Genomic DNA, 26,211 nt, shown 5'->3' on the forward strand with positions numbered 1-26,211 from the left:
ACAGGTACTTTAAGCCATACAGAAGAACTGCTGAATTTTTCTCGGGATCCGAGGATGCCCCAACCTCTAGTGTACTAGTGGAAATGGCTGTATCTAGAGAACTGGCTTTTAAGGGTGTAGCTGAATAATAGGAGATGCTGGTTTTGCATAACAACATTTTATGCCTCTCAGTTGCATGGTAAAATAAGAAAAACCTGCCGTTCCAGGCAGGTGCAGAAAACCCACACACTTGGTAGTCATAGGAGGATTTTGCTTTTCTCAGAGAAGCCCAGACTCACTCTCTCGGTTTGGAGCTGTTTGAGAAGCCAGTGCCTGTCTAGACATTGATGTGGGAGGCACAGCTGAAAGAACACAGGCAATACTTGGCAGAAGCTGGAAGAATTAAGATTTCCGCTGCTGCACCCTCCATTGTTTCTTAACAAGCCCGCACCTTGCTGTGCTCCGGAAGTTCCAACAACAAAGAAGCCCTGCAGAATAATACAAAATAAATCCTTCTGTTTTGCATGGTTTAGGGATTGCAGAATCAGGATTATTTTAGTGCAGAATATATATGGTTTTCTGAACACACACCACACTGAAAAGAGTCTGCTATGCCATACATGAACATTTTTGTTCAGTGCAGGTTCAGCACAGGAGAAGCTCTGTTTCCTGATCCGCCTCCTTGACTGACTTGCGAGGTCCTGGCAGCTGCGGGGGACTCTCAGGTCGGCCTTTCTGCTTGCTCCTGTAATATTCTTTCGATTTCAGCAGGGAGTCCTCTGCAGTTGGGCTGAGAATCTGGCTTTCTGCTTTGGGCTCCGAGGCTCCTTCTCGTTCCTCAAGGCCGCTGCACAAATCAGGCCTCAGATAGAAGAGAAAAATAACAGTGGGTGGAAGGAATGGTCTAGGAAATCATAACAAGCCCTAGCTTTTCTATCACTAAATAAATGCCAAGCTTTTTTTAACTTAAGTAAACTGCTGGAGGATAGCCCTATCGAAGGCTAGTAGCTCTGATAGCTTAATGGAACCTGTCTGTTCTTGCGCAGTCTACCAGTTTCTGGGGAACCAGCTTGTAGAATTTGCAGAAGCATCTGGATGGATGTTACTGGACATAGGATTCTGGACAAGGCAGCCTTTAGTCTGCCCAGCAGGTTCATAAGAAGTTTAGAAGAAGAGTTTGCTAGAGTCTAGACCAGGCTTCCTCAAACTTGGTCCTCCAGATGTTTTGAGACTACAATTCCCATCATCCCTGACCACTGGTCCTGCTAGCTAGGGATCATGGGAGTTGTAGGCCAAAAACATATGGAGGGCCAAGTTTGAGGAAGCCTGGTCTAGACCAATGGCCCATCCAGTCCAGCATCCTGTTTTCACGGTCACCAACCAGGTGCCCCAGTGGGAATCCTGCAAGCGGGATCTGAGTCTAAGAGCCCTCTCCCCTCCTGTGGCTTCTAGCAACTGGTATTCAGAAGCATTGCTGCCTCCAGCTGTGGAGGCAAAGCATGACCATCGTGACTAGTAGCCCTTGATAGCCCTCTCCTCCATGAATTTGTCTCTTTAACACTGAATCATGAAACTGTTAGTGCTTCCCTTTGAAACCAGCCTCTTAGATCAAGTATTTTCCCTCCCAAGCGATCACTGATGGCTGACTGACCAGGTCACTTAGTTAATCTGCATCCCCTGAGGAGTGGCCACTTGGAAAACAACAGATTGAATCTTCACCTTTTTGCTCCTATAGTATTGTGGCATCAACATAGAACCAAATTTCTTTGCTACATGAAATGGATCAGATACCTGTGCTGGACGTCAGCAGCCTCTGGGCTCTCATCGTATATTTTCAGCAAGCTCTCTGGCTGGCCATTCCTCTCCTCCTTTGTGTCCTGTAACCTGAAGGGATATTTGGGCTGAGTTGGGGGCTTTGGCATGGGGGAAGCTGACTCAAGAGATGTACCACAAATACCTGCTGATTAAAGCCATACACCTTGACAGGGTTGGAGCAAAAGAGATTTCTGGAGGACAGAGGGTCCCTCCTCCCTCACAGAGTCACAAGGCTTGAGCATCCCTCTGCCAGACTACATATTCCTTTAGCTATGGGTGTTTTATGAAGCACAATGGGGATTTACAATTCAGGGGCCAAGTCATCTATGCCAACCAGCCGCAATGCAGATATCGCAGCTCAAGCACCCCTGGCAGATGGCCATCCAACCTCTGCTTTTCAAACTTCCAGTGAAGGAGATTCCACCACCTTCCAAGGTTGTCCCTGTCACTGCTGAATGGCTTCCTAATGTTTAATCAAATTAATGTTTAATTCCTTGTCACTTGAATCTATTGGTTCCGATCCTCCCCTCTGGAGATAAGGCAGTGGAGGTTTTTGAAGACAAACTTGTGCAGGATCTGGGAGCGGAGCAGGAAAGCCGCAGTGGACCGGGCTCTCGGCTTCCTCACCTGGGCTCCAGCCGCTCCTTTACTTTGGCGATGGAGTGGACATAAGGGGCGATCTGCTTGGTGATGGTTGTCAGGTAGCTGTTCTCCTGCTTGAGCTGCAACAGATCATGGAGCTGTGCTGCACGAGAAGGAAGTCTGGCGTTAAGTCAGCCAAGCCCAAAGGATTGGCCCTTTCACACAATAAGCATAGGTACACAGAATCATAGAATTGTAGAGTTGGAAGGGACTCCCAAAGGGTCATGTAGACCAACCCCTTGCAGTGCAGGAATCACAGCTAAAGAATCTCTTGACAGATGGCCATCCAACCTCTGCTTAAAAGCCTAGAGTCCACCACCTTCTGGGGGAGTCCGTTCCACTGTCAAATGGCTCTTACTGTCAGAAAGTCCTTCCTGATGTTTATTTGGCACCTCCTTTGTTGTCACTAGAATCCATTGGTTTGAGTCCTGTCCTCTGGGGCAGCAGAAAACAAGCTGGCTCCATCTTCCATGTGACAACCATTCATCTATTTGAAGATGGCTATCATATCTCCTGTCGCTCTCCCGGCTAAACATACCCAACTTAGTCAGCTGTTCCTCACAAGGTTTGGTCTTGGTTGCCCTCCTTTGCCCACCTTCCAGTTCGTAAATATGCTTCTTAAACTGTGAGGCCCAGAACTGGATGCAGGACTCCTGGTGTGGTCTGACCAATAGAGCACTACTATTACTTCCCTTTATCTAGACACGGGTGGCGCTGTGGGTTAAACCAAAGAGCCTAGGACTTCCGATCAGAAGGTCGGCAGTTCGAATCCCCGTGACGGGGTGAGCTCCTGTTGCTCGGTCCCTGCTCCTGCCAACCTAGCAGTTCGAAAGCACATCAAAGTGCAAATAGATAAATAGGTACCGCTCCGGCGGGAAGGTAAACGGCGTTTCCGTGCACTGCTCTGGTTCACCAGAAGCGGCTTAGTCATGCTGGCCACATGACCCGGAAGCTGTACGCCGGCTCCCTCGGCCAATAAAGCGAGATGAGCACCACAACCCCAGAGTGGGTCACGACTGGACCTAATGGTCAGGGGTCCCTTTACCTTATACTTCTGTCAATACAGCCTAGACTTGCATTAGCTTTTTTTTTTTTTTTGCGGCTGCATCACACTGTTGACTCAAGTTAAGCTTGTGGTTCTCCATACACAAATTCAAAACCTTATGCGATATGGCTACATTTCTAAACAAGAGGCATGGAATCAAATCTTTTCTGAAAAGTGTACTTGGCCTTCTTACATGGAAGTTCTTTTCCCGTCCATAGATGTACAGAGTAATAATCAATGGTTTTTATTTCAGAGTGGAAGAAACAATGGCACTCTGCACATGTGCAATGGCACACCTTCCTACATAAGAGCTATACAAGTCCTTATTATACCTACAGCAAGGTATAATACTGCAGCCCTACCAAGTCAAAAAGGTTACCAGCTACCACTGATCGGTGGGGTTGGATGGCTTCAGAGAAGTTCATACTGTGCTCACCTTCATAAATCTCTTGCTCATTTGCCACTCGCTGATAGGTTTCTTCCCAGGTCTGCAAAACACAAAGTCCGAGTTATCAGCACATGCTCCTCAAGCGGGGGGATTTTGTGCATGTGTGTGTACTGTGACTGCATAGTTGCTGCAGGACTCTGCAGCCTGAGAAAGTCAGCGTACCTCTTCAAACACGCTCCGCATCATCTCCACAGAGGAATACTCCGAAGCAATCTGTACGTCCATCTGCAGCGACTTCTGCAGAATCTCGCTCATGATCTCCGTCTTGATGAGGGAATGGTGCTTGGTGAGGTCGCGGTGCAGCTCCTGCACCTGATCCTTCAAGTTCTGAATCTCTATTTGAAGGGTCTGCAGCAACACGGGGGGAAAGGAAGCAAGTTTGAAAGGCTCCAGTTGACGAGGCGGAAGGATCAGCAAGAGAATGCTGAAAACTTCCTTTTTGCCAAACCGGGGGAAGGGGCGGGGATTTATGACTTACTATTTTTTTATTTGTAAAAAATATTTCTATACCGCTATATCAGAAAACATATATGAGATGTTTGCAACAATACTAAACCTGAAAGCAAACATTAAAAGCTAAAAACAAACATCAGCAACTGATGTTTGTTTTTGGCTTTTTATCCTTTTAATGTTCGCTTTCATTAATACCAGTGAAGAGAGGTATACAAATTTAATTAATAATAATTGCGGAAGAATGCATTCTTAAGTGCCTGCATAGGCTTGGCGGAACAGAAAAGTTTTCAACAGGCATTTAAAAGTTGGCACAGAATCTGAATCTAGTGACAGAATGTTCCACAGGACAGGGTTGATGGCTCTAAAGGCTCAGTTCCTTGTTGTGGTCAAAGGAGCCTCACCAACTCGAGGAACAACCAACAATACTCTTGCAAATGATCTCAGTGATCAAGCTGGGGATATAAGGGTTCAGGCATTCCCTGAAGCACCCTGGACCTAAGTTGTTCAGGGCTTTGTTAATTAACACAAGGACCTTGAACCTGGCCCAGTAGTAGATGGGCAGGCACAGCTGGTGCCCCATGTTCTCAGCCAGAAGCTCCCATCAGCAATCTGGCCACTGCGTTCTGCAGCAGCCGAAGCTTCCAAACCAGACCCAAAGGCAGCCCCATATAGAGCACATTGCAGTAATCTAGCCTCGAGGTCACCAAAGCATGGACTATAGTGGTCAGGCTATAATGCTCCTGACTTCTTATTTTGCATTCACACGTGTGTGTCTGTGTGTGTGTGCGTGCACAAATGCATTCATTGGCTGGGCCTGCTGATTCATCTTGACCTGCTCTGTTGCAAGGCTGAGCAGCATCTCCAGCAGCGGTGCTGGCTTGCTCCTGCAGATGCCCAGGGCAAGGTGCCCACTATCACCAGGTGCCCACCATCACCATCACCATCCTCTCCCTTGCCCCGCCATCCTTACCCGATACATATTCTCGTAGTTGCGGCAATGCTCGGTGAAGGGTGTCTCTCCACCTTCAGCCAGGAGCACCTTGGTGCTTATGTACCGGTGCATGGTGGGCTTCCGGACCAGGGAGCCTGCCAGGGACATCTTTTCGCAGGTAGAGGGGCAGCCAGACACAAGAAGGGTCTTGGAGCAGGGACCTCCGGACATCCTGGAGGAAGAAGAAGAGGGAGCCAGCTGAAGAGAGGAGGAGTCCCTAAGCGAGAGGCTCCAGAAGGGAATGGCTTTGGATCTCAGCACTCATCATCAGGTGTGTTGCTTAAGGGGGAACAAAGTGCGTTGGAAGATGTGGCAAGGCTGCTTCTGCAGCAGGTGTGTGTTGTAAGGGAAAAAACAACCCTGTCCAGGGTTGTAAAGACTGCGGAGAGAATAATTGGGTGCACTCTTCCCACCTTGGATCAAATCTATGCTTCTAGGTGCCATAAGAAAGCTGCAGAGATAGTGCAGGATGGTGCACACCTTGGAAATGATCTCTTTCAGCTTCTGCCTTCTGGAAGAAGGTACAGGGTTATAAAGACTAGGACTAGCCGTCTGAGAAACAGTTTCTATCCAAATGCGATTTTGGTTTTAAACGCAATGTAAGGAGTCTTTATGGGAGTATGTTGTATTTAATTACGGGGTGTCAGAGTTTTTAGGGGGCTAACCAGGCTGGGATAGCAGGGATAGCAGGCTTGTTGCTTTTTGAATGTCTTATGTAGATTTTTTTTCAATTTCGTTGTTCTGTATGGGACAATGACAATAAAGATTATTGCAGCATATCGTAAGGCTGTAAGAAGAGCCTTTTTGTTTCAGGCCGATGGCCCATCTGGTCCAGCATCCTGTTCACATAGTGGCCAACCAGATGCTTGCAAGAAACCAGCAAGCAGGACCCAAGCCCAAGAGCACTTTCCCATCTTGTGGCTTCTAGCAACTGGTATTCAGAAGCATTACTGCCTCTGACCATGAAGTCAGAGCATAGCCATCATGGCTAGTAGCTACTGATAGCCGCCTCCTCCATGAATTTGTCTAATCCTCTCTTACAGCCATCTAAGTTGGTGGCCCCCTGTGGGAGGGAGTTCCACAGTTTAGTTCTGTGCTGTGAATTAGGACTTCCTTTTATCTGTCCTGCATCTTCTAGCATTCAGCTTCATTGGGGTGTCCACAAGTTCCTAAGGTTATAAGAGAGAGAGGAAAACTTTCCTCCATTCACTTCCTCCAGGCCACGCGTTATTTTATAAGCTTTGATTATGTCGCCTGTTGTAGGATGGATAGTCTGCACACATGTCAGTTTTGGGCAGTAGCCACACGACGTCATTGTCAAAATCCCAGCCCAAATCCCACCACCACCACCAGTTAATCCAGAGTTATTTTTTCCAAGGAAAATCTGATGGGAGTTAAAAACAAAAGGAAGCTATTGCCGATGACCAAGGCTGGTTCCAGACAGGGGTTTCATATAGCAAACAAGCCGGCAGATATCACAAGCGGGTCACTGGCAAACAGTAATTTTTCCAAGAAAATGTAAATCTGGGTTAAATGGGTCGAGTCAGTGAGCAATACAAACTGGCTTTTTGATGCCAACGGTGTTTTGACACTTGGGAAAATGTGCATGCATCCCATAATAAACACCACTGTGAAGCAACACCCTTTGCGGTATCTCAGCAGCCCCTTTGCAATATCGCAGTATTGGATTTGAAATTGTTTTTCATATATGTTACTGTGTTGACCTTTTTTAAAAAAAGAAAGAAAGAAAGAAAGAAAGACATGCAGTGATTTTAAAGCTGTTTTTAAATATGCAATGTATTTCGTGTATGTTTTTATTGGATTGCAAAATGGCTTTGATAGGCTGCACAGAGAGCAATCTATAAATGAAATTAATCATTATCACACACATACTCAACACACACACACACACACACACACACACACACACACACACACACTTACCTGGAAGCGTCATGAGTCAAAGACTGGTCCATCTACACCAGTAAAGGACTATCTGCCAATTAATTGTGATGTAACAAACCCTCCACCCACAACCAAATTAAAAAGAGCCCGGCTGCAGCCTGACAGTCCTTCCCACTGACTCATCCCGCAGCCAAGACAGATGCTCAGATCGCCACTTACGGATCAGAAGGTTCATCCAGACCGGCAGATGGGGACTCCCTGCAGATTCCGCTTGGCCTTTCCCCTCAGCCGGGCACTTGGCACTCCCAGTCCAATGCTCTCAGCCTCAGTTTCCCTTTGGAGGGAAAGGGGATCCTGAAGACCCCCGGCCCAACCCATCACTTTGCCCCCAGTGCTTTGGGAGAGGGCCGTCCCTGCCTGCACAGCAATCAGCTGCACCAGAGCAGAGGGGCCTGTGATGTCAATGGTCCTAAATATATCCAGTGCCAGGGAAATGTGCTTTGCAGAGTTCTCTGAAATTCTGATAAAAATAGGGATGGGCAAACTGCTAGCCAGGCAGGCTGGGATGTGTGCAAGGATCCACTGGGTTTGCCATCTGCTTCTCAAGTAGGTCGGGGCATGAAGGTGGTCAGGCAGACAAAGGCAACAGGCACGCTAGCTGAGCGCCAAAAGCAAGGCGCATCGGGGTGTTGCTGTTTTCTAGGGCTCTCAGCCATTCCAGACCCAAGTACTGTAGTTGTAATAGGATGTTTTGATACCTGGGGGAGGCTCCTCAGCTGACACCACTTGCCCCATTCCAGGAATCAGTGGTGGGGTGGGTTAAACCACTGAGCCTAGGACTTGCCGATCAGAAGGTCGGCGGTTCAGAACCCCGCGATGGGGTGAGCTCCTGTTGCTCGGTCCCTGCTCCTGCCAACCTAGCAGTTCGAAAGCACGTCAAAGTGCAAGTAGATAAATAGGTACCGCTCCAGCTGGAAGGTAAACATCGTTTCCGTGCGATGCTCTGGTTCGCCAGAAGCGGCTTAGTCATGCTGCCCACGACCCAGAAGCTGTACGCCGGCTCCCTCGGCCAGTAAAGGGAGATGAGCGCCGCAACCCCAGAGTCGGCCACGACTGGACCTAATGGTCAGGGGTCCCTTTACCTTTACTATGTTGCAGATAAGAACTTAAGGAAAAGCCCTGCTGGATGAGGACCATGGCCCATCTAGTCCAGCATCCTGTTCTCACAGTGGCCAATCAGATGCCTGTAGGAAACCAGCAAGCAGGATCCGAACACAAGAGCAGCACTCTCCCCTCCTGGGGCTTCCAGCAACTTTTGTTCAGGGCAGAGCCCACCTGGCCAGTAGCCATCACTAGCCCATCTCCTCCATGAATTTGTTTGCCAAATCCTCTTGTAAAGGTACCCAAGTTGGTGGCCATCACTGCCTCCAGTGGGAGAGAGTTCCGTAGTTTAACTGCTGGAATTCCAAAATTCTTATCACTCAGGTAGACTGTTCCTGCCTGGAGGCTGCTGTATGGTGCAAACAGACTGTTGGCTATGGCTGTCACACCAGTCTCCCATTCCCCCCCCTCCCAAACTAGCAGCCCTCAAATGCTTGTTTGCACAGCAAGGACCAGGACTCCAAATGCACGAACATGCAAAGATGGAGGTCACTTATTTGCCTTCAGTTATGTTAACTGACCAAAACGTTTCCTTTCTTTTCTTCTTTTTTTAAGCTGACAGAGGTGTAACAGTTTAAGTCTCTTGCAGCAGAAACAAGGCTGCAGTGAAGCGAACATGCTTATGGAATCCCTTCGATGAAAGCCACAATAAATGTATTAGCTTATCCCCACCCACCCCGCCTAAGAATATTCTTACTAAAAAGTTTGATTTTGCAGTGCAGCTGGTTGCAGAAGAGCTACACCAACTCCAAATGCATTCAGCAACGTTTGGAGATGCAGTGTGTGTGTAAGGCAAGCAAATGAAATCGTTTGCCAGAACAGAAAGGATTACCGTATTTTTTGCTCTATAAGACTCACTTTTTCCCTCCTAAAAAGTAAGGGGAAATGTGTGTGTGTCTTATGGAGCGAATGCAGGCTGCGCAGCTATCCCAGAAGCCAGAACAGCAAGAGGGATTGCTGCTTTCACTGTGCAGTGATCCCTCTTGCTGTTCTGGCTTCTGAGATTAAGAATATTTTTTTTCTTGTTTTCCTCCTCCAAAAACTAGGTGCGTCTTGTGGTCTGGTGCGTCTTATAGAGCGAAAAATACGGTATTTTCAAGCAAGTCTGCACTAGATGGGCAAATACGTCCGTTTCAGTTTCTCTTAGTTTCTCATCTTTCTAATTTTTTGGTTTTCTACATTTCCACATCAGTTTACTAAAAAAAAAAAAAAAAAAGTCCTCAAAAAAATTCATCAGCACTTTGGTGCAAATTTCTCCTTATATGCACATGCTTCTCTGCAATGTTTGCAGAGCAGTTTCCCCTAATATAATGCATTTTTGCATGTTATTTTTACAAATATGTGCATTTTAATGCATACTTGTAATGCCTCTGCTGGAGAACGGCAAAATTCAAAGGAGGGCAAATTTTGAAGGTAGTATTGTTTCACAAAGTGAGAAGTCAGTAGGTAAATTTGCATCTAAATGCTAGTTTCCTTGCTCCACATCCCAAAGAAACAGAAACAGTGTTCTTCACTTTCCTATGTTCGACCAGGTGCCAGCTGCACTGGGACTCTCTGACACAACAGCCTCCCAACCAGCCAGCTTGGCTTCCTGGAACTGGCACTGCCAGCCCATCTGATCTGCTTGCTAATCAGGACAGCTCTTTTTGTCTCCAAGGGTGCCTGGTACCCAGCTCAAAGGCAGGCAAGAGAAATTTGGGCTTCAAAATCTCTCCAACCCGTATTCAGCTTTGCATAATCCACCTTTGTTTTAAAATACTTCACTGCATTTCCCTCCTCACAGATCCCCCTTCCCCAACGTTGTGTCCTCCGGGAGTTTTGGACTACAACTCCCATCAGCCATTGCCTGTGTTTGCTGGCACTGGATGATGGGACTCGTAGTCCGAAACATCTGGGGAAGGTTGCCACAGATGAAGCAGGGCTCGGGAGCAGCTTACATGTTACTGTTGCTCATCCCAGGTCCGATGCCCGCTCCATTCACCACCACGGAGCGACGGGGCGCTAGAAGCAGCAAGGGCTCCAGGCAGTGGGCAAACTCAGCTCTGTATTCCGTGTTGATCTGGAAGGGAAACCAATTAAGACGGGTCGTCATTCTGAAAGCACCCAGGGTTGCAAGCCTTCTCCTGCACGTGGATATAAGAGGACTGTCTGGACAGGACTACGTGTCAAGGTAAACACGAGGCCACCGTAGTCCATGCTCTGGCAACTTCCAGATTGGATTACTGCAATGCACTCTACTTGGGGCTGCCCTTGAAGGCGACACGGAAACTTCAAGTGGTCCAAAATGCAGTGGTCAGATTACTGGCTAAGGTTCTGTTTGGATCTCAATATAACCCCTGTTTAAAAACAACTGCACTGCTTGCCAGTTGGTTGCCAGGCCCAATTCAAGGTGCTCACATTGGTTTAGAGCTACATGACTCAGAAATATCTCAAAGATGTGCCTCCTTCCTTGCAATCCTTCTATAGTCTGCATTTGGCAGAGGGGCCCTTTTGATAGTTATTTCACTCTCAGAGGCTTGTGGAAAGGGGGTGCAATCCAGGAGAGGGTCTTGTCTGTGAAGACACACCTATGGTGTCTAGGCAGCCTCATCTTTGTCTCCCACAAAACTCTGGAAAGCCTCAGGTACAGAACCTGGAGTTAAAGCAAACACCCAAATTTGGCTTTACAGGTGTGCCGTTAGACCTCATGGCACAGACTATGTCTGGCTTGCCAGATGACCTTCCCATGGAGAACTGATAGGTGAAACAGGCATGACCCCAGAGGGAAAGGTGGGTGAACATTTGCTCAAATGCTCTCTGGGTGCCTGGAGTTGCTGGGTTGGCTCAGGAGGGAAGAGCAGAAACATGTACCTTGCTCGTCTGGGAGGGCCTCAGTCGATGGGGCAGCTTGACGATTTTTTGCAGCCTCTCCATCAGTTGCTGAAAATGGAATTGAGGATGATTTGGTCAGTTCTATAAAATGCCGCCCTCCGTTGTGAAGGAAGTCCCTGTCCCGTGACTGTTTCTGGTCAAGAACAAGAACCACCTGTCATCTGTCAGGGATTCTTTAGCTGTGATTTTTGCATTGCAGGAGGCTGGGCTAGATGCGGCCCCTTCCAACTCTACAGTTCTATGATCTCTTTAGCTACTTCTTTCTTTCTAACTGCTCTCAAAACACCAGAGTCCTTGACATAATCCCTGAGCCCCCAAACTCTGCTGTTGCTGTGTCTGCACAGCTGAATTAAATGTACCTTCTTCTCCCCTGATCCCCAAGCTACCATTTTCTTCCTTGTCTTCCCTGTGTCAAAGTTTGGTTTGTAAACTCCTTGGGGCAGGGCTCTATCCTCTTTTTCTTGATGGAAGTACAAAGATTCATAACCATCAGGTGCTTCTGAGCATCTGCAAAGTACTTTTCTTGCCCTGGAAACTCACAAGAAGGGCTTTGCGCCTCATCTGAGTACCCACAGAGGCAGCTGTAATAAGGGGGTGTTATTTGAATTTGGGGTGATGACTTACATAGCCTAAATCAAGGAATTCAGCCTTGTTTGCAGAGCTGAGGAAAGCAGAGCACGTCACCAGGTGGACCTGAAGAGGAGAGGAAAGGAAACATGACACCTGTGCAAATACCAAAACTATGAGTACTTGGAGCAGAGGCACTGAGAGGGCCTCTGAGCATGTGCAAAGGGTGTTTCTCTCACCACTGAGTAGGCTATATATGCCTCCTCCCCTCTGGGGTGGGGAGACAGGGCTCCCTCACCTTAGACTGCTTGGCTTCCATGAAGACCTAAACCTCACTCAATTTCGGTGTCAGTCCAACCACAACCTGCCATTCTACGTTTTATCTCATGAGACTTCCAAGTGCCTCCAAACTCTGGCAAAACTTGACATATAATTTTAGGAAACGAGGGTGATGGTACCTTACCTGACCTTGAAGGACAGGGTGCACTATAAATATAATGCAATGCAAATATAGAAAGTGGGATTCTCGTCTTCACCTCTGCCGTTCAGAATGGGTGTATTTTTGTTTGTTTACTCAAATTTGCACCCTCCCCACCTCAAGCTCAAGGAAGCACCCATCATTTTGTCCTCACAAGCACCCTGTGAGGTAAGCAGGGCTGAGATATGGTGCCTGTGCCTGTTGAATTCTTGCCTGACACATTACTGTTAAAGCGCAGAGAGCCTTCCTTTTTTGAGGGTGGGGGGAGAAATGGCCACCCTCCCGACTCAGGTGCTTTACCTGTAGGGTGGGCAGCAAAGATGCCAAGTGTGCTAGCTGTTCTTTGAAAGCTTTTTCCTTTTCTTCATACTGGCTGTAAATGACAAAACATAAAATAAAATAATGATCCTATTATAAGGCTGCTTATGCACAAAATGAGAGAGCTCCACAGTTAGAGAGGTGGGAATGAACCTGAAGTGTGCTAGCTGATGATATTTAAAATGCATCTGAGGCAGCCAGAGAAACTTCCATACGTTTTAATTAAAGGTAAAGGGACCCCTGACCATTAGGTCCAGTCGTGGCCGACTCTGGGGTTGCGGCACTCATCTCGCTTTACTGGCCGAGGGAGCCAGTGTACAGCTTCCGGGTCATGTGGTCAGCATGACTAAGCCACTTTCTGGCGAGGAAATGCCGTTTACCTTCCTGCCGGAGCGGTACCTATTTATCTACTTGCACTTCATGCTTTTGAACTGCTAGGTTGGCAGGAGCTGGGACCGAGCAACGGGAGTTCACCCCGTCGCGGGGATTCAAACTGCCGATCTTCTGATCGGCAAGTCCTAGGCTCAGTGGTTTAGACCACAGCGCCACCCGCATCCCGCTGTGACAATAGACCTCCATAAAAAGAGCCCTGCTGGATCAAGCCAAAGGCCTGTCAAGTCCTGTTCTCACAGAGGTCAGCCTCCTGTGGGAGGGAGTTCCAAAGCTTAACTACATGCTGCATGAAGAAGTCCTTTCTTTTTATCTGTCCTGAATAAATCCTTCACAACACATGAGCAAGGTCTGTGTGGGTTTTTGTCACTATGCTAAAGTTTTGTTTGGAAAAGCCCCAAGGCACTGCTGCATCTTTTCTGCCAACGGGGAAAAAACCAGACAAGACATGTAGCAAGGAGTTTGAGCATGGGACCACTTTTACCTCTGAACGACTTTCAAAAGCATCTTCTTCCGCTCTGCCAATTTCTCCTGCAGAAAAGAGAGAGAGAGAGAGAGAGAGAGAGAGAGAGAGAGAGAGAGAGAGAGATGGACTGTTCCTCACCTCAAGCGCTAGGCAGCCTCCCTCCTTCCACCACAACTGGGCTTCTAGGGGGTAGGTTGCTGCCTCAGAGAGTGCCCCCTGCAGGCAGACTCAAGCACCAAGGCTGCAAGTGACCCTTCCCGGCCGTAATTCACCTGCATGCTGCTGAAGAGCGAGTTTATAGATGTCTCCTCCTCGTCTGCACTGTTGCGGACCTCCTCGATCATGGCTTTGAGGAGCACTATCGCCTCCCTGGTGGATGTCTGGAGCTCTTTCACAGCCTGAGTCGCAGGGCAGAAAAGGCGAGTGTTGAAAACCGCAGGCGTTAACAGTAGGGGAGCAGAGCAGACCCCACGGAAAGGGCAAGATTAAGAATCATAGAATTGCAGCATCGGAAAAGAACCCCTCTAGTCCAACTCCCTGCAATGCAGGAATCACAGCTCAAGAATCCCCGACAATAGCTGCTCAACCTCTGCTTAAATATCTGCTTAAATATCTCCAATGAAGGAGAGTCCACCGCCTTCTGACAGTCTGTCCCGTCATTTGAATCCATTGTTTTGGGTCCTACCAGGCCCCCGTCGGCCCCAGCTAGCACAGAGGGTGGAAGTTGTAGCACAAAGCATCTGGGGGGCACCAGGTTGGCAAAGGCTGATTCTACCCTCCCCCTTTAAAAATCAACTTACATCAAAGGTTACCAGATGTACATTCTGTTATTCAGAGCTCCTTCACCCAAATCTCAACCTGGAGCCCATTCACAAAACAGATGCCTTAAGTCTCCTAGCCAGGAAAAGCATTCACACAACTGTAAGTAAAGGTAAAGGTAAAGGGACCCCTGACCATTAGGTCCAGTCGTGACCGACTCTGGGGTTGCAGCGCTCATCTCGCTTTATTGGCCGAGGGAGCCGGCGTACAGCTTCCGGGTCATGTGGCCAGCATGACTAAGCCACTTCTGGTGAACTAGAGCAGCGCACGGAAACCTTCCCGCTGGAGCGGTCCCTATTTATCTACTTGCACTTTGACGTGCTTTCGAACTGCTAGGTTGGCAGGAGCAGGGACAGAGCAACGGGAGCTCACCCCGTCGCGGGGATTCGAACTGCCGACCTTCTGATTGGCAAGTCCTAGGCTCTGTGGTTTAACCCACAGCACCACCCGTGTCCCTCACACAACTGTATCAGTTCCCAAATCCACAGCCTTCCAGAAACGATGGACCACGATTCCCATCAGTCCCAGCAAGCACAGTGGGGTGGATGGGAGTTGTAATCTAAATCATCAGGTGAAGGCTGCCATCGTCAAAAAACAGGGAAGTTGGGCCTGCTCCAAGATGATCTGGGAATAACCCTGACCAGATGCCTCTGCCTAGGTTGCATTAAGATAAAGCGTCTCCCAGCCACAGCCCCCCCCCCCAGCAGTGAAACCTCTTCAGTTTTATACCCACCATCACGGCCTGGTCTAGCTTCTCACAGCCCTGCATATACGCAGTCTCAATATCGATGCAATGCGCTCGACTCTCCCTGGAGGAGGAAAGACCAGAGAAGGCGATATCAGAGGGGAAGCGCTGTGGCTCAGCGGTGGAGTATCTTGTTTTGCATGCAGAAGGCCCCGGGTTCATTCCCCAGCTCCAGAAGTTCTGGATATGTCCCCAGTCTGTATTCTTGGACAGCTGCTACCAGTCAGTGTCGACAACACTGAGCTAAATGGACCAAAACTTGCTATTTAAGGAAGCTTCCAATATTAAGGAATATTAAATCTTTGTCATCCACAACATGACCGCTTTCTTTCTTTCTTTCTTTCTTTCTTTCTTTCTTTCTTTCTTTCTTTCTTTCAAAAAAGCATATCCTGTGGCAAGGAGTTCCACTGGCTCATTGTGCACGTTATATAAATGCAGCAATGCTTCCTTTGCAGATGTGTGTATCAAACCCATTAGGGTTCAGCGGGCAACTCTTTTGATCTTGGTTTTTTTAAAAAAAATATCATAATATTCATTTAGCAATTCCATTATCTCAGTTTGTTTTCCCCGAAATGCTTTTTCTCTCCCCCTTTTTTTACTTTGTCTTAAAACAAAACCAACCCAACAACATTAAGCGTGCTTCCAGATGACCTGCTAATTGTGCATTTATCCTGATATGTTTGCAGGGAGGTTCCATGATCTTGTGTCAAAGGTAGTTCTTGTCCCACCCTTCCCATTTTCCTATCGCTTACTGGAAAAAATCACAGTCTCTTGGGGAAGTGGGTTGGTTACACAAGTGCTCCTGATCAACTGTAGCTGTGCAGCCTGAATTTGCCAGTATGTGAATGAACTGCACTCCCCAGAAAGCAGCAACAAAAGTCTGGAGGCAGCCTTAAGAAGATATTTCCTGGGTTTTCCATTCTCTCAGGCTATTGTACCACCTGTTTTGCATCCTCTGATGCCTGGAATACCCTCCTAGATCCTGAATGTGGTGCCATTTCCCTCTTTTCACTTCTTCAACACCCCCACCCTGGTCCATGAAGTCTTCAACTTCTCCCCAGATGCACTGAAATTTAAATCTGCATTACAGCATATTTTGTCATTTACTGCTTTGTCCTTTCTCTGTTCTCTCCCTGCTATCAGTCTTTACACCAAACTTTGGCAGCCTGGCTTAGGCTGATGGGAATTGCAGTTCAAAATATCTGGAGAACCCCTCTAGATGCTAAACTCCACCTCGGAGCAGGGACCTCTCTTCCTGTCTCCTGCAAAAAGCCATGCCCATCGATAGCTCGTGATGTAGATATGAAATAACAGCAACTCACACGGGCATGTCCCGAAAGCAGTTGATGCAGAGCATGGACTTTTTCTCTGTTGAGAACATGATGTAGAGTTCCTCGTGAAGTGCTGAAAGAGACACAGGTGTCACTTTTAAGCTTGAAATAATAAAAAAGAAATAGACAAAAAAGAAAAAACCTCCACCATCTTCTGAGGGAGTACATTCTACTATCAAACAGCCCTATTGAACCACCTCCTAGTGGTGTAGCAATAAAACTGCTGGTATGTTTGTGAAGCTAAGCAGGATCTGGTGTGGTTTCAAATTGGATGGGAGACCACCAGTTACAATTAATGGAAGCTGAGCTAATAAATAACTCTCAGGGTCCCTTCCAGCTGGACAATTCTTTAATTCTATGACATGCCCTGTAAATAGAAACAGCTCTATCGAAAAGTTCTTAATGTTTATTCAGAATATCCTTCCCTGTAATTTGAATCAATTTGTTGATTCAACAAATTGATTTTGAAGAAGCAGCAGAAAACAAGCTTGCTCCATCTTCCATGTAATGGACCTTAGATATTTGAAGAAAAAACTACCCTATCCCCTCTCAGTCTTCTCTTGGCTAAGCAAACCCAACTCCCTCGATCGTTTCTCCTAAAATTTGGTTTCCAGTGAGTTAAGGAAGGCTATGGGAAAGACACTTACAACATTTCTTGTGGATGTCTTTGATACGCTTGGTCAGGGAGACGATCTCGTGACGGGAGAACATTCTGGCTTTATGGGTCTCCTCGCGGCACTTGGAGCAGAGAGGCTGGTGGCAGGTATTGCAAAAATACATGGCGTCCAAGTCCTAGGGGAGGTATGGGGTTAGAGGGCAAAGCTCTGGTTGGCATGCCTGGGCCGCCACCACCACACACTGGCAGAACATTTTATTCAGTGGCAACAGTGGGTGCCCCAGGATGTGCACCGCAGCATAGATTGCAACACAGGCGATTTTTAAAACAGCAGTTTGACAGTTTTTGACTGCTTCTCATGAAAAGGCTGGAGAAATTCCATTTGAGCCTAACTAACTTGCACGGGTGGCGCTGTGGGTTAAACCACTGAGCCTAGGACTTGCCGATCAGAAGGTCGGTGGTTTGAATCCCCGTGATGGGGTGAGCTCCCGTTGCTCGGTCCCTGCTCCTGCCAACCTAGCAGTTCAAAAGCACATCAAAGTGCAAGTAGATAAATAGGTACCACTCCAGCGGGAAGGTAAAGGGTGTTTCCGTGCGCTGCTCTGGTTCGCCAGAAGTGGCTTAGTCATGCTGTCCACATGACCCGGAAGCTGTACGCCGGCTCCCTCGGCCAATAAAGCGAGACGAGTACTGCAACCCCAGAGTCAGGCATGACTGGACCTAATGGTCAGGGGTCCCTTTACCTTTACCTAACTTGCACCTTCGGACAAAAACAAAGATCTCCTTTCAAATTCCCACTTCTCTGAATTTCACAATGCAGTTCTCCAGCTAAGAAGCAAGTACAGAAATACTTGGACTAGGGGAAAGTGTGCATTAAAACATACCCTCCAAGATGCCGCAGAGGAAAATTGAGATGTGTGTCTTTTGGGGCCAGGCTCTCATGGAAGCCAAAATGGGGCAACCCAGGATCCAATCAGAAGCCAGGATGGCTTCTGTAATTCCAGGATGTCCTGCTTAGTAGGACAGTTGAGCGGTATGTTTAAAATGCATATATTAAGTGAGATTAACATACAAAAATGCATTATATTTGGGAGAATGGCCTTGCAAAAAAATGTTTATAGTTGTTGGCTATTTGCAGTTTAGTAGCACTGCAGAGAGCTTGCTGTGGAGACCATGCATTAAAAAGGGACTCAAAAATAACTTAAACAAGGTTTTAATAACAAAAACAAAAACTCCTTATACACTATACAACAACAAACCAGACCCAACCACCAACCCATCCCCCAGGGTGATGGGAGAGCTAGGTGCTGCTCCTTATATACTACACCCAATTGCTGACACAGCTTGATTAACACAACTCAGCAGCACCTGCTATGTTTCACAGCTGTAAGACTGGGTCTTGTTATTTGCTCTGGCCCTTGCTCTGGCCCCTTAAAGACATACATATTGGGTGGAACAATGATGAACCTTTACATTTAAAGAAACCATTCAACAATAGTATGCAGAATTGCTTACAGGCAATTAGAAGAAATGCACACTAAAAAGCTGATGAATTTTCAAGATAATATATTTTTTTAAAAAAAAAATGGCACACTGGTGTGGAAATGTGGAAGACTAAACAAAGACTGGAGAAAACTAGAAATGGAAAGAAAATGAAACGGGCAGATTTGCCCATTCCTAGTTCTGGCTGAATCCCACACACTGGTCTTGACCTTCAAAGGCCTTCTTTGCTGCCCTCTCTGCTTACCTGCTTTGTACTCTGCAGGTCACAATTTGCACACTGGACTTCCTCCTCACAATCGCCAGAGCTGTCCACCAGGAACTTCAGGAGCCGGTCTTCTGGAGGGAGGCCATTCCCCCTGACAATGGACTGGTGGCTGCAGAAGGAAGACACAGGGAGAAAGAGGAAGCCCTGGGAAGGACGATGTCAAAATAATACAGGAAGACTCATGCAAGGATGTTGAGATATGGTGCTTTATTGTCCTGGGCACTTTCTGCAACACAGAACTGTAAAGTTGGAAGGGATTCCAAGGGTCATCTATTCCAACCCACCGCAATGCAGGAATCACCGCTAAAAAGTTAATGACAGAATAATGTTGCATCCGTGGTGGATTTATTCTGCTCTGCAGTGCTTCCCAGTGCTACCGCATTACTGCCACCCAGAGGGAGGCAAAGAAGCAAAACCCCCAGAATATTTGTTGTATTTAACATTATAGGACTTTAGCAGGAAGTTATGGGTTATGCACTGATTGGAAATGAAGCGGTGTGACTGTCCCAAAAATATATGCAGGTGTTGATCACGTAGGACTGTTCCAAAAGCACCCTGAGAGTAACTCGTCACGAATGCACAAGAAGAAGGGCCCTTTGGATGAGCCCTCAGAGCTAAGTGGGTGGAAATAATCCCCATGGAACACAATGAAACTTGCTTCTCAGCAAACAGGTATAATAAGATCGATTTCCTTATGGACAGGAAAACCAGGTGTGTAAATGAACAAGCTTTAACTATTTTTATTTTATTTTTATTTATTTCATAACATGTAGACATGGCTTGATTGTTGGAGTGTTTTACAAAAAGATAATGGGTGGGTTGCATTTGTCTCCCCCACCTGTTGCACGCCTTTGCCTGATTTGGCCAAGGCATGCTTTCTCTCTCTCTCTCTTTCCCCCCTTCCTGCTGCCGAACTGCATTCCGCTGGAGCTAAAAGGGGAGACATTCAGCTCAGCAGCTGTTCACACCTGAAGCTCATTGTGTGATGGGAGGCTTCATGTTTCAGAGGCGCAGAGGAGAGAGAAGTGTGGATTTGCACCCTGGTTTCCAGTGGTGGGGGGGAGGAGGCAGGGGGGAAACAGACAAACTGACACTGCTCACCCCGAAAGTGGGGAAATGGGGCTCTTCTTAATGTTGAAGAGGACCCTAATAACCCCCTCCTATTTCCCAGTTTCTGTCCCTGGCGGTTAATCACAAAGCCTTGGATTCCTTTGGCAGCTACGGTCAAACCTGATATGGGTGTCTTACAACTGAAGACAAAGGCCAGGCATTAGCCTGGTCACGGCTTCCCTTTTTAGGAAGTCAATGCCTCATTCCTCTTCCGCTAATTCCCAAACTCTATTCCTGGCTCACACTAGTGAGAGATTTACTAGGGCCCCTCCACAAGATATGTTTATTCAGCCAATGTTCTGGTTTGCTTGTGCAAAGTTGGCACGGAGGTTGGATGATGTTTATTGAGCACCCGTTCTGATTTATTTGCCGGGAGATGACACAGGGAACATTTGTCCGGTGTGCATTTGCTTGTGCCGTATTCATACATTTTCCCCCCGTTGATCATTTGTTCACCCCACACTTTTCAGTGCATCTCCTGCTGCTTTCCAAACCACAAGGAAGCTTGATGCTTTTTTAAAGGGTGATTTGTTGCCCCAGGGTTACAAAACCCTAAAGTTCTAGCACAGTACTGCAAATTTGTACATGCCACAGTTCTGCCCTTGTAGAACTCAACAGAGAGGAGGATAAGGACAAAAGGTACATACCAGGGGTCAGCAACCTTTTCAGTCGTGGGCCGGTCCACCGTCCCTCAGACCTTGTGGAGGGCCGGACTATATTTTTTTTGGGGGGGGGGAATGAATGAATTCCTATGCCCCACAAATAACCCAAAGATGCATTTTAAATAAAAGGGCACATTCTACTCATGTAAGAACACACTGATTCCCGGACCGTCAACGGGCAGATTGAGAAGGTGATTGGGCCCTTAGGTTGCCTACTCCGGTACATACAATGAGCTAGCTCTATCTGTCACTGGGCTCAACTTATTCCTGTCTTTGGCTATTGCGCCACCTACTGTTGGACTCCTGGCTTTCTGCCCTACCAGTCCCAGTAAGCATTCAACATGACAGTACCAATGTCACTACATAACATAATACTGTACTATGCAACATAAACATCAAGGCAATTGTAGAAATACCATTGCAATAATAATAAACGTGTAATAAAACAGATTTTCACAGCAGCATAAAACGAGAGAATTAGCAGCAGGTTTCTAAAATATAGACAATGCAAAGCAGTAGATGCAACGACCGGCTTGCTCACTGGGTCTCTCCTTCGCAAGCAAGGAAGAGGAGAGCAGCTGGTGATGATAGGGGTGAGGAAGAGGCAGACACACAAATGGAGGGGGTGCTCTAGAGGGGTCTTCCCAGGGGCCCTACAAAACCTGCAGGCTGTGCCCATCTTGCATGTTTCTCCCAAAGATGCCCATATCCTGCTGATTGGATGGAAATCTGTAGTATCCAGATGGAAACTGGTTGGAAGGACGCAAGGTCAGAGCAATGACTCATGCAGAGATGCAGTGGGCAGCCTCCTCTGTGGATAGAACCTTTGGGCTCACAGCACACCAACCTTTACTTATTTAACCCATTTCTCAAATTACTGTACAAGCATTTCTTGCAGCACACAAAGGGCTCCAAACTGGCACCAGGCTAGTGCAGAAGTACAATAACCCATCGGTAAAAAGGGCTGCTTATCCCATCGCCCAAATATCTCTGGACTGTAGGGGAGCAAGATGGCCCTTCCTTACCCACAAAGAGGGCACGTCAGGCGGCTCTCGATGGCGCGGCCCCGCAGGCAGCTGGCGCAGAAGTTGTGGTAGCAGTCGAGGAGGCAGGGGTGTTCGTACTGCTCATGGCAGAGGAAGCACACCAGCGGGTGGCAGTTGGCATTGTCCAGGTCGCAGAGGTTCTCCAAGGGGGAGAAAATCCCACCAGACATCTGAAAGGGTAGCGGCGAGAGAGGAGAAGGTTACTGGAAGGGCTAGAGGGGTGACAGGCCGCAGAACAAGAAGCAGCCCTTTTGAATTGCACAGGCAAAGAGTCCTGTGGAAGCAGAAAGGCGAAGAGCTCTGTGTGAGCTCAAAGCCTACACATCCCTTTTGCAAATTAAACATTGGCCTGTCAAGGTTCTCCCAAACATCTGAATGAATTTAGTCTAACCCCCTGCAATGCAGGAATCACAGCTTAAAGAAACCCTGATGGATGGCCACACACCTCTGCTTAAAAATTTCTAGTGGAGGGAAGTCCACTGCCTTCTGAAGTAGTCTGTTCTGTTCCACAGCTGAACAGCTATTACCACCAGAAAATCCTTCCTAATGTTTACTTCGGATCTCCTTTCTTGCAAGTTGAATCCATTGGTCTGGGTCCTGCCCCCTGGAGCAATTGATAGTCAAGGTGAGTTTTATTTCTGAATGGGAGGCCCACTCATAAACCTCTCTGCTTTTAGGGTGTGTGATTTTAACACTTGCATGCCCTCAGAGGAGCCCATCCTTAGTGTTTGTGCCGGAGTCATTGATTTGGGTATCCACCCAGGTTGAAAAGAAGCAATCCCAGAGCAGTGGCTCATGCAGAGATACGGCAGGCAGCATCCTGTGCTGCTAGGGTGCTTTGGGCTCAGAGGTGCTTTTAACAATTTCATTTTTTCTCACAGCACATTATGTGTTTTCTTGCAGCACACCACTGTCTATCGACACTGCACTATTAAAATATTGTATTCTCTAAGACCAGTAGAGACTGTGTGTATTTATAGCAAGTTACATACACATTTATAAGGATCACAAGTGCGTGTAAAGGCTTTCTATTGCTTGCTTCTGGCTAGAGGAAATGAGGTAGCAACTGAGACATATTTCCACTCTAGTAATCAAAGAGTGATTTAAAAGAAAAAACTATTTAAGCACATTGCTATCTATTTAAGCACATTGCACAAAACAGAATCCAAAGACCTTCCAGCTATCCCATTTTTTCTCTCCAAAAACTTTAAAAGGTTGGGGAACCAGAAATCATATTTTAATTTCTGAAGAAAATATACTGAAAGGTGTTTGGGGTTTTGGTATACCGTACTTTGGCAAGTTCATCTTTAGGTTGCAACGGTTTCATTGGCTCTACAGTGACCTCTGCTGGTAGAACCCAGAAATACAGTGGAATTGATACCAGCATTCCTGGTTGAAGATGTCATATTCACACACCTCAAGATTTTCTCCTCCACAGAGACAGAGAACAAAAGTGTGCAAACAATGTGTGAAAATTTTGCTTCTGTCCAGTTGCAAGTACACATTTGGGGAGCCAGGATGTACTGTACTGTGGCTTCCATGTATAAATAGAGGCAATATTGACACTTGTGTGCAGTTTTCACACATTACTGTACATACATGTTCACCCCCCCCTCCGCCACCACCCATGTAAGGAAAACACAACCATGATCTGCTTTGTCTTAAGCTTTACAATTAATATGGATTAATGGGCTGCGAAGACCAGTGAAGGACGAATGGACAGCGAAAGGGTAATATTTCAAGAGTGGATGCTAATCCCTTCATTTCATTCTGAAACAGCTGTTTTAGGGGAAAGTCTTGAGGGCTTTGTGGATAGTGATTCATCATGTTCTGGATGCATGCTATTAAGCAAATTGAAAATACCAGAGCGCTTCCTTTCCTACTAGGTCAGTTGTTCCCCAACCGCGTGGCAGAATGGCAACTTCACACTGAGGAATAAATAGATCTAAGGGAAACTCTATCAGCCATAGAGCCTGTATGAGTCCTTCCTACCTAGAATTTTTGTAAGTTTGGAGAATTCCATCCAGAAATTTAGCCATGCACCAAAATTAATGGACACAAATTAGTCTGAGGACATTGGCAACGGCCCTATGAATTCAGGCCTGCATCAGTTGAGTGGGTGTCATAATTACAATTATAAATGATCTCACCTCTGCCATGCTGTTCTTTTGGGTGGAGGGCAGAAACATCTTACCTTTTCCGGATTTCCTTCGGTCTTCTCCACTTTGCCCACTTCTGCAGTGATCGATTTGCTGCCTCCACCTCCCCACTTGTTTCAGTTCAAAATTGCTGTAGCTTTCAGTCGACCAGTGTATAAGACAAATTACCACCTGTTTAGAATTGCAGTGACTTGAGGGACAACGTGCCCTTCTGGACAAGAATTGCTGCTGAGACAATGGCAAAATAGTCCTCCTTCTGAAAGATAGCAGGCAAATTTCAGGTGTGCACCCATGGCGTTAGAACAAATACGGACTTCATAAATTCTTCTGCAGAAACTCAGTAAGTGCGGGTACTTTGGAGAAGACGGCGTGTCAAATTTGAAAAGGCAAAAAGTTCATCGGCTCTTGTATCCCATTTCCTGGGAAGTGCTAGAAAACTGTCTGCTCCCCCAGCTCCCTTGGGATTGTTGCTCTGGGAAGGCAGGATAACGAAGAGGCAAGCGCAAATGTCTATCGACTGACAGTCTGCTTCCCTTCTCTAGCACGTCAAAATCTTTTCTCTCTCATTCGCCGCCGCTGTCAAGGTTCATTCAAGGTCAGATCAAGTGCCCATGTGATGGAAACAAAGCAAACTCCCTCCGTGTTTCAGAGGCCACGAGGATTAGCAAGTTGAATGGCCATTTCAAAGGAGTAAGACAGGTAGACACTATGCACTGTCACTGGTTATGGGTAGATCAGCCTTCTCCAAGCAGGTGCCCTCCAGACATAGCTGTCAACTTTCAGATTTGAAAATAAGGGATCAGCAGCCTCACCTGTCCCGGGGACAGACTACAGGATATCTAACAATCCAGGACAGCAGCGGGAAACGGCGCTAGAATAAGGGAATTTCCCACAAAAAAGGGAAGGTTGACAGCTATGCCTCCAGATGCTGAACTACAAGTCCCATCAGTGCCACTGGTGCTGTTGGGAGTTGTAGTTCGACGTCTGGAAGTCACCAGGTTGGCGAAGGCTTACAATAGATGTTTCTTTATTCCAGTCTTCAGTCCATGACATCTACACATATCCATTGGCAATATTTCCACAGCAATTTCCAACCCACCCAGCCCCGCAGGTCCTTGGGAAAACCTGTCAGAATTGGTTTCTCCCGATATACACAATTTTTGTATCGATTTCTGCTGAATACGCACACTTTTCTTGCAAACAATTTTACCAATATTTGCAATTTTAAAGGCATGCTTACCACGACCCCCTAATATAAGCATCTTTGTACACACATTTGAGAGTTGGAGAAGCACATTGCAAAATTTGGAAAAGTGTTAAATTCCAAGGAGAACTGCGTTTCAGTTCGTGGATTGTTTGAGGAAGTTAGGTAAATCTCCCCCATTTCAAGTCACCGGATCTTATTTTCTCCTAGCGAGTTCTGCCTAGATAACCATTTATGTATTTACAGTAAACAGTTTTGAACAGGGGTCAGCAAACCTTTTCAGCAGGGGGCTGGTCCACTGTCCCTCAGACCTTGTGGGGGGCTGGACTATATTTTTTTTTTGGGGGGGGGAAGGAACGAATTCCTATGCCCCACATACACTGTGGGAGGAAAAGGAGTGTGGGGGGAGCGTACCGCCCCCGGCAGTGCGATCCCGGTGGGATGCCATGGTGGCTGCCCCCTCGCCTGTGCTAGGAGCAACACCCCCACAGGTGGCGCGCCACGCCCCCAGGACACGCACCATGCCCCTGCAAGCCCCTGCCTGCTCTCTGCCCCTCCCCCGGTGCCGGAGCATGAAGCTCCGCCACTGCCCACAAATAACCCAGAGATGCATTTTAGATAAAAGCACACATTCTGCTCATGTAAAAACACCAGGCAGGCCCCGCAAATAACCCAGAGGTGCATTTTAAATAAAAGGACATATTCTACTCATGTAAAAACATGCTGATTCCCGGACCGTCCACGGGCCGTATTTAGAAGGCAATTGGGCCGGATCCGGCCCCCAGGACTTAGTTTGCTTACCTATGGTTTTGAATGTGGGAGGAATACCTTGGGAAGGATATATATCTGTTAATATGCAGAGAACATCAGTGCATATGCGTGACCGGCTCTCATAAAGAAACAGAGAGGCAGCTCTATTTATGTTATTTGGAGCAATTTTTTATTTTTTCATTACATTAACATTCAGAACATTGTTTTTTATTTATTTGAAAACTTTATTTATTTATTTATTTATTTAATTTAATGAATAACGAGACTAATAAAGTTTGTTTCCTTTCCTTCTTTCTTTGAATTAGTGGAAAACTTCGTTAGTCTCTTTATGCATTTCATACGGTATTTATTTATGACATTTCCCCCTCAACCTGGTCTCAATCCCCTTAGGCAGCTCCGAGCAGCGCCTGGAACTACATCTCCCATCAGCCCCCGAGAAGAGAGGAGCAGG

The 26,211-nt window shown here is 47.0% G+C and overlaps 1 protein-coding gene across 2 annotated transcripts; it reads right to left on the reverse strand.

Annotated features, from left to right (window-relative positions):
* Positions 1-141: 141 nt before the first annotated feature.
* RNF207 (ring finger protein 207) lies at positions 142-24,651 on the reverse strand. 2 transcript variants are annotated; one of them, XM_083513020.1, is made up of 18 exons: positions 23,821-24,651; positions 21,606-21,796; positions 18,788-18,917; positions 17,072-17,216; positions 16,416-16,497; positions 15,082-15,157; positions 13,802-13,927; positions 13,548-13,594; positions 12,656-12,728; positions 11,935-12,003; positions 11,290-11,358; positions 10,377-10,498; positions 5,353-5,545; positions 4,092-4,277; positions 3,918-3,969; positions 2,422-2,539; positions 1,771-1,863; positions 142-841 (listed from the first exon to the last, which is right to left on the reverse strand). In XM_083513020.1, exons 2-18 carry the CDS (start codon positions 21,794-21,796, stop codon positions 625-627), a joined length of 1,989 nt encoding a protein of 662 aa, XP_083369146.1. In that variant the 5' UTR covers positions 23,821-24,651; the 3' UTR covers positions 142-624. The 2 variants fall into 2 exon arrangements, with proteins under 2 accessions (XP_083369146.1, XP_083369145.1); XM_083513019.1 differs by having other exon boundaries at positions 23,777-24,493.
* Between the last annotated feature and the right edge of the window lie 1,560 nt (positions 24,652-26,211).

The sequence above is a fragment of the Podarcis liolepis genome (assembly GCF_965112155.1).
Source record: "Podarcis liolepis genome assembly, chromosome: 7".
Classification (NCBI taxonomy): Eukaryota; Metazoa; Chordata; class Lepidosauria; order Squamata; family Lacertidae; genus Podarcis; species Podarcis liolepis.